At 47.8% G+C, this 8452-nt stretch overlaps 1 protein-coding gene across 1 annotated transcript in view; it reads right to left on the minus strand.

Moving 5' to 3' along the window:
* The window catches only part of UQCC1 (ubiquinol-cytochrome c reductase complex assembly factor 1), a 52966-nt gene extending 45594 nt beyond the window's left edge, over positions 1-7372 (minus strand). Inside the window, exons 1-3 of the mRNA XM_065850209.2 lie at positions 7299-7372; positions 3796-3900; positions 1297-1401 (exon numbers count right to left, since the gene is read on the minus strand). Of these exons, the coding sequence (XP_065706281.2) occupies positions 1297-1401; positions 3796-3900; positions 7299-7322 (234 nt within the window). The 5' untranslated portion in view covers positions 7323-7372. The remainder of the gene's footprint in view (positions 1-1296; positions 1402-3795; positions 3901-7298) is intronic.
* Positions 7373-8452: the final 1080 nt, after the last annotated feature.

Raw genomic sequence — 8452 nt, forward strand, 5'->3', positions numbered from 1 at the left:
AAGAAGGAAGTTTCCAAATTCATCCTTCAAGCTTTGCAGCCCTCCCCAGCCCCTTCTGATGCAGCAAAAGCAAGTCTCTGACCTCTGCCTTGCAGATCTTCCTGTCACCCCCTGACTTGTCACCTGTTGTTCTCCCAGACCTGCTCTGCAGACGATCCTTGCGCAGGTACGAGAAGGGGGGCGCAGGCAGGCATAGGAACAAGGGGTACGCGCTGCCTTTGAGAGCCTGGGTACTGTTCTTGGCTCTGGGCATGGTAAACTGTACAAGCCACTTTGTGCACTTCAGTCTCCTTGCCTGCAAAATGTTTGGTTTACCTCACCAGCTGAAAAACACCAAAAAATGGACTAAAAAAAGGAAAACCTTCAGTTAAGAAGTAGATGTAAACAGCAGCTGGGTTTTTTTTCCTTCCACACATCTCCTTGTTTTCCTTTGGTTTGTCTATCCATGTCAAAATAGCTGATTTACATCTATTATTCACCTCTAACTCTGCACCAGTAAAATACACTAGATCGACAGCAAACTGGGAATGCAAGTTTCACCCATGAATCCCTAACTGTCTCCTTCCTTCTGTCCTCCCATTTCTCACACACACATTCCATTTTGCCATTTTCTTCACACTGAGTTAACAAGAGCAGGATCAGGACATTTTTAAGTTGAGAGATGCTGACACCCTTGGATTAAGGGCTAAACTAATCTTACAGAGATGATTCGTGCTCCAGAAAACTTCCATCGCAAAACAAAAGACAATAAAGGTAACAGATGCAGAGACCACAAATTAACAAAATAGTGCAGATGAACAGTAAATAATTACACAAAAATTAGTCATTATTAGTAGATTGCATGACAATTTTCAGGGTTTAGCAGACAGCGAAGCTGTCGTTACACATTATTCCCAAGGTAAAGAATCAGGAAACATCTTGTCGCTTCTAACATGTATGGGCAACTTCTGTGTTACCCTTTTTAAAGGTAATAAAGGAACATCTGCCCCCCACCTCAATAACTACTCTCCTTAACTTAGTTTCTTTCCCCAATGGAAAGAAGCCCTCAGGCTTCTCCTTGGAACCTACACCCCAGATAACTCAGCGACTGCATTCCCCATGCCAGTGCTTCATTTTCTGGAAAGAAACAGGACGCGCTTCTCAAATTATTGTACCCGTTGTTCATGCTATATTCAGGCATTTTATATAAAGGATCAATCATGTCTTACGTGTTTTGAAATGAGCTTTGCTACCTGTATCTGTATAATCCCTAGGACAATGTGCCCCCCGACAATAAAAACACCAAACGCTTCTAACCTTATTTGTGTTGTAAAATGATCTGTTTGGCTGTGTAACGGCTCCCTTGGCTTGAATCAATCCACCACAGGATTTCGACAGTCGGAACTGGTCAGCCTGGCGTCTCTAGTAAAGATTAGAAGAGTAAAAAATGAAAGAAACATTGACAAGTAAACACTTAACTTCACACCAACCAACCTTTAGTTTGCTTCCACATCAATTACAGTTCAGTCTAATCCTGAAAAACTTTATATCACAAAAAGCACAAACTTATTATCATAACACGAAGTGGTTGTCCATGCTTCATGCTGCGCTCCATACATTTTCTAGTGCTCTGCACATGTACTGATGGAATAGACTGGCAGAACACTTCACTCTCAAAAACCATGGGCTATCTGCTTTCATTTTCTCAGACAGTACTTCTCATTATGGGTTTTGCTCTCAATGAAGAATAATTCTTTTTTCCTGTCCTTGCAGAGAAACAGTTTATGCTACTCTTATCTACGACTTTATAGTCCATTCAATCGCCTTTGTGTCAGGACTTGAGCAAAACAAATAACAAGGTAAAAACCACCACTGCAAACACTATGGTTTCACAGCACACGATCCGGATCACGGAGCTACCGCACAATAAAGAAAACTATTGAGCAGGAGCGAGTGGGATCTCCAGGGAAGAAGCTGCACACTGACTAGCACACCTCCCATAGCCTCCCAGCACACCCAGATCACCAGTGCCTTATTTATTAATAAATTCAGACATAGTGCTTTTTTTTAAGAGCAGTCACCCCCAGTATTTAGTGAATCTACTGGTGGCTCAGAGTAAGATCAGCTCTATCAATCAAATTCACAACTGCTCATTTCCCTCTCTACTCCAAACATCATACAACCACAGGACAGTTTGGGTTGGAGGGACCTTCCCAGCTCCCCCAGTGCCACCCCTGCCATGAGCAGGGACATCTTCAGCAGCTCAGGTTGCTCAGAGCCCCGTCCAGCCTGGCCTGGGATGTCTCCAGGGATGGTTCACCCACCACCTCTCTGGCCAACCTGGGCCAGGCTCTCACCACCCTCAGGGCCAACGATTCCTTCCTCCTGTCCGGTCTGAATCTCCCTCCTTTAGATCAAACCATCACCCCTTTTCCTGTTGCAACAGGCCCTGCTCAAAAGTCTGTCCCCATCTTTCTTACAGACTTCTTTTAAGCACAGAAAGGCCGCAATAAGGTCTCCCGGGAGCTTCTCTTCTCCAGCTGAACACCCCAGCTCTCTCAGCCTGTCCTCCCAGCAGAGCTGTTCCAGCCTCGGGTCATTCCTGTGGCTCCTCTGGCCCCTCTGCAGCAGGTCCATGTGTGTCCTGTGCTGAGGACCCAGAGCTGGACCAGCACTGCAGGGGAGCCTCACCAGAGCGGGGCAGAGGGGCAGGATCCCCCCAAACCTGCTGCCCATGGGACTGGGGATGCTGCTGAGGATACGACTGGCTTTGTGGGCTGCAAATGCACATGGATTGGTCATGTCCAGCACTTCATGCCTCATTGTCCCCAAGTCTTTCTCCTCAGGGCTGTTCTCCATCCCCGCAGCCCCAGCCTGGACCAATACCAGGGGTTGCCCCAATCCAGGTGCAGGACCTTGCACTTGGCCTTGTTGAACCTCATGACGCTCACATGGGCCCACTTCTTGAGCTTGTCCGGGTCCCTACATGGTATCCTACTGCATATGGATGATGCTGTAACAGTATGGTTGTGCAAAAAAAGTACAGACAATTTTCCCAGGACTGGAAGGTCTTAGCTGAGAAAAGACATTCAAGCCAAAGAATCTACAGGTAAGTTTCTAATTCTGTATGTCATGGCTCTTGATATGAGTTTTAAGATACAGGAAGACAGAGAAGAGTCTCCGTGTCCTCTCACTTTATGCAACAAAGAAACACCAAGAGATATACTCTAATTCTGTCCAGACAGCCTGCATCTATTGCCATTTTCTACACATTTTTCACCTCTTTATCATCAACTGCTATTACATGATATTCTAGTTAATTTACTATGGATAGACACAATCTGACACTGTGCACGCTGTTGCAGAACTGAAAGCACAACAGCAAAGCTGTATTTGCCACTGAAACGACACGACTTCATGTTCTGCTGTGCCAGGTAACATACCCAGAGTACCAGAAAGTCCAAGGTTATTGTACAGTGGAGACTTTCTATGAAATAAAGTGCTGTAAATTTCATGCAATCATTATTAGCTTTGGAAAAAATAACACCTCCATTTGGACTTCTGCATTTCATCTACTCGCAACGGGATCATTTGGATCTATTAAAAGACTACCCAGCTGGAATGAAGACAACTGAGCAATGAAGGGTGGGAGCTCGCTCTTTTAGCAACAGAAGGCTTTCCAGTTGCCTTGACATTTCAGGAACACACAGACAGTGAAGCTATCACTTTTGGAAGCCTCTATTTAATAAACATGACTTTTTCATCCCAATTTAAACTTATCCCACTTTTTACACACTTTAATATACTGATATCTACCTGGGAAATAGCACAGAGCGTCCGTCTGCGCTGGCCTGGGACTGCGGTTGTGTGTAACAACCCACCGCAGGCTGCGATCCGGTGAGCGACTCCAGTCTGGCAGCTCTGGAACAGAGAGAGGAGCAATGAAGAAAAGGACCCTAATGCTCAGAAACAGTTTAACTGTCCTCCTGCTTCCACGAGTTTTATCCATTTATACAACAATCCTCAGATTAAACTCCCAACTTGCGCTTGACAGAAGTATAAATTTTGATTTTAAAAAAGTCTTGTCTTCCAGTACAAGCGTGCAACCCAGGTGTGATGGCAGAAACAGACCGGTCAAAGGAAATGGCCGGCTGTCTACATCGTAAAACTACACCGCAATTTCTGTATCTATACAATAAATTCAAATGGTTAAGAAGCATTCCGCGATTGAGCGAGCGAGCTCTAAAAAGTCCACATCCAACTCATGGCTTTTACACATCTTTCTCTTAACTCTACTGAGGCACAGCTCAGAATTTCAGTATTTCAAAAACATGTATTGTCCCAATAAATTTAAGTGAAAATAATTATTTTCTGTAATGAAAATGCCAGGTAGCATGGAAAAAAGGCAGAGTTCTCTTTGCCTGCACTTCCTTTGCACCTTTCATTTGCTGCAATATTCAAGTTAGTACAATATTTGCCACCTCCATACATGTTCCATATTAATATTGTAAAAATGGCTTTGTTTTCAATTGGCTACAAGGATGATTAAGAGATTGAAGCATCCAATATATAAGGAGACATTTAGATTTGAGAAGGCTCCAGGGGAATGTTAACAGTTTGCATAAATCCCCGATGGGGTGGGCAGCCCAGTGACAGGACAGTGGGAGACCCCCACGTCTGCCCAGGGCTGGGGGAGCAGAGATAAACGGGTTGGAGTTCTTGTCCCTGCGGTCCCTGTTGTCCCCCCTCGGCTCCTCACACAGCTGCACTTCTAATCCATTAGGGAATCCATCAGGGTTTTTAAAAACTGTGAGGGGACAGATGCACTGCCACAACAAGTGGGATCAGTCTTCACTGCTACTGCAGCAAGGCTACGTAGTTCCAGCTCTTTCTCCTTAACATCACCATCCAACAAGTACCATTATGAAAATGATAGATTTCTATCCAAAAAGACATTTCAGCTGAGTACCACAAAGTACTTCCAGTGCTCTGAGATAAACAGTTTAACAAACACTGACGTTAGAGAGAAAAATCACCGTTTTTTATAACTAATCCATACAAGATTCCAAGGAACGTGACAGAATTCTTCTGAGGCTTTATCTTTGAGGCAAGAAGAAAAGCACGCCTAGGCTGCAATATATCTTAGAGCTGGAATATACTGCGGTTTATAGCTGTGGAAAAGCACTGCTGCAACACAACCAGACAGAGACATACGAAAACAAACAACGAGCATACCCACATTTCAAAGGTGAGATCTGATAAATAATCGACTAATAAAGAAAACCGTAAAAGCAGAAAGCAGCAGAGCAGCCGAAAGGGAACGCAATGAGCCAAAGAATCTTCCCTAAGCCAGCACCACCGCTCGCAGAACACAACTTTCCTTTCAAATCACAAGTGCTACTTTTACATCTCCATTTGGCTGCAAGAAAATGTACCAAGCACAAACTGCACAGGATTGCTCGGGAACAGTCTGCAGACAGCACAAGCACCTCCTGCCCATGGCTGCTTTGTCAAGATGAAGGAATATCGCTGTGGTCTTCTAAATCCTCCTGGAAACCGTTAGGAAAGACTCACATAACAGACAAACTAATCAGCAAGATCTCTTCTGAGGTAAAGAACAGCTTTATTAACAGCACTATTAACTGGTAAGGCTGAAACATCTGGACAATAACTGTACCATACACTCTGAGCTCCTGAGAAGGCCTGAAGACAGAAGAAAAGAAAATCCGTCCTTATTTCCAGTACAAAGAAGAGACACTGGAAGTCTGAAGACTTATTTTCATATGATTAGGCAACTGTTAAATTCTGACACAAAAGCAGATGCTTGGAAATGCCAAGAATCAGCAAAGCTCGAGCTGAAGCACACTGCTGCTCTCAGATGTCCCGTTACCCAACTGCATATTCCCACCACTTTCTACAACTCAGGTGCTTCTCTGATTACAAAGTAAGGCACTTCAGATCACAAAAACAGCCACCAACTACATCTCCTCCCCTCCAAAGAGAATTTTTCATGACCAGGCTGAAAAGCTGAATCAGCTTACTTTGCATATAAATGCCAGAAACAGCCAGCAGATGAGTTGTCCACGGACAGGTAAGCCCAGGAGACAAGTCCTTTACCTTCTGCAAGGTTTTCATTGCAAACCACCCCCTGGGGGTGCAGCTCCACAGAGCTGAATCCATCTGGTGACTCTCTACACCCTCCCGGCTCCCCTCCTGCCTGGCTTCCCCCTCCCTTTTTGCTACAATTGCCTAACGTACTAAAACTGCAGAATACTATTTTTCTGTTACCACAGTCCTGCTGCTCCAGCATTTGCAGCTCAGGGGCCCAAAAAACTGCAGGAGGAGGCAATGGTAGGCCAGCAGTGCAAAGACATGAGCAAGAATGAGCAGGAATGGGAGTAGGCAGCAGGAACTCCAGCTTATTTCAGTTGCTGAAGGGCAGGTTTGCTGGGCAGCTGAAAGGGCAGGGTTGGCCACGCCTGTAAAAACCACACCTGAGACACCAGTTCCAGGAATGTAGTGGATTAACTTCACAGAAACACAGAACAGTTTGTGTTGATGGGACTGTTAATGCTTTCTTTCTCATTAGTTGGTATTGCCCTCAGACTAAAGGCCGTTCATCTTCCTGACGAGAATCTGCCTCCAGCCTGGAGCACCGGCCATCCCTGTATTTGTGTTGTGACTGAATATCAGACCCAGGCACAGAGTTCCCTTCTCTAAACTATATGCTAAAAGCTGCATTCTGCTGGAAAGACTTTGAAAGCTCATTCAAAACAAAACACCACTAATGCATGAGAAGGCAGTTGTGTGACTAGTCATCTACTGTCATTCATAAGAACCTGATCTCTTCCCCGTAACAGAGAAACCGGAATCTTCACATTATCCTTGCAATGAAGCACCTCTGAAGTGAGAAAATAATCTCCCACAATAGCAATCCCCACCCCACGGGGCCCAAAGCGACGGCAGAAGCACCAGAATGAGAAAAAAAAAAAAAAGAAAAAGTTCCTCAAGCCCAAGCAGGAATGCTAAAGCCTGGCCTAGATCTTATGTAAAGACAAGCTATGAAGAAAACGCCGCTCGCCCAGCGAAGGTACAACCGGGCAGGGGCCTTGGGGAGGCGCTGGGGGCCATGGGGAGGGGGCCTCGGCCAGGGGGCATGAGGAGGTTTTGGGCGCCGCTCCCCGCGCAGCCCCGCGGGCCGGGCTGTGCCTCACGCACGTTCTCTGCTGAGAGGCCGGGCCGGACACAGCCCGCGGGGCAGTCCCGGCCACGCAGGGCTGGCGCTGCCGCAGCGCCGCTCGCTCCGGGCGGACACTCACCGCGGCCCGCGCCAGCGCCGCCATGGCTCCTCCGCACGGCTTCCGGCGGCGCGGCAGGCACGGCCCCGCCCCTTCCGGCCGCCACCGCGCGTGCGCGTGCTCGGAGCGGCCGGGGCCGAGGGGCGGGTGCTGAGTCCAGGTCGCCGGACGCCGTGTCCTGACGTGGGTCAGCCGGTAGGACACCGTCATTACCATCGGCCAACCAGCCTCTCTCGCCTGCTTCACCATCCTCCTAGTCCTCTGGGCCCTAGAAAATAAAATAATCCCTAAAACACTCTAATAGTTTATAAAAATATCCGTCTTGTAAACCGAAGAATGAAGGTTATACCCCTTCTTAGAGTTCCCCCACAATCTCTCATCATCAGAAAAGAGGGAATTAAACCCTCACCTCCAGCTCCCAAAGCTGGTATTCTACATTAAACTATCTTCTGACACCACCCCGACACACATTGCACGAATTGCCCCCCAAGATAGTCCCCGTGCAACCTCCAACACCGCCAACAATGTCAGCAACAACCCTCATCCCTCGCACGTGGCCATGATGGGGGAGATGTTCCGCTTGTGCTGCCCGCGCTGCACGGCCGGGGAGCGGCTGACAGGCTGGGAAAAGCGGGGTGGTAAGGCGGGAGGTGTCAAAAGGAGGGAGCCCCAGGCCTGGGTTGGGGTCTGGCTGGGAAGGGGAGGAGGCGACAGAGCTGTGCCTGCCCGGCACTGCGGGGCTCTGTGCTCAAGGGCCGACCCCTGGGGGCACGGGGCTGTGCTGGCACTGCTGCTCAGCAGCTGAGAGAAATCCCAGAATGTCAGGGGTTGAAGGGACCTGGAAAGCTCATCCAGTGCAATCCCCCCATGGAGCAGGAACACCCAGCTGAGGTTCCACAGGAAGGTGTCCAGGCGGGTTTGAATGTCTGCAGAGAAGGAGACTCCACAACCTCCCTGGGCAGCCTGGGCCAGGCTCTGCCACCCTCACCATGAAGAAATCTCTTCTCATCTTTAAGTGGAACCTCCTGTGTTCCAGTTTGTACCCATTGCCCCTTGTCCTATCATTGACTGTCGCCGAGAAGAGCCTGGCTCCATCCTCCTGATACTCCTGCTTTCCATATTGATCCCCATGAATGAGTCCCCCCTCAGTCTCCTCTTCTCCAGCTCCAGAGCCC

The sequence above is a fragment of the Patagioenas fasciata genome, chromosome 16 (genome assembly GCF_037038585.1).
Source record: "Patagioenas fasciata isolate bPatFas1 chromosome 16, bPatFas1.hap1, whole genome shotgun sequence".
NCBI classification, from domain to species: Eukaryota; Metazoa; Chordata; class Aves; order Columbiformes; family Columbidae; genus Patagioenas; species Patagioenas fasciata.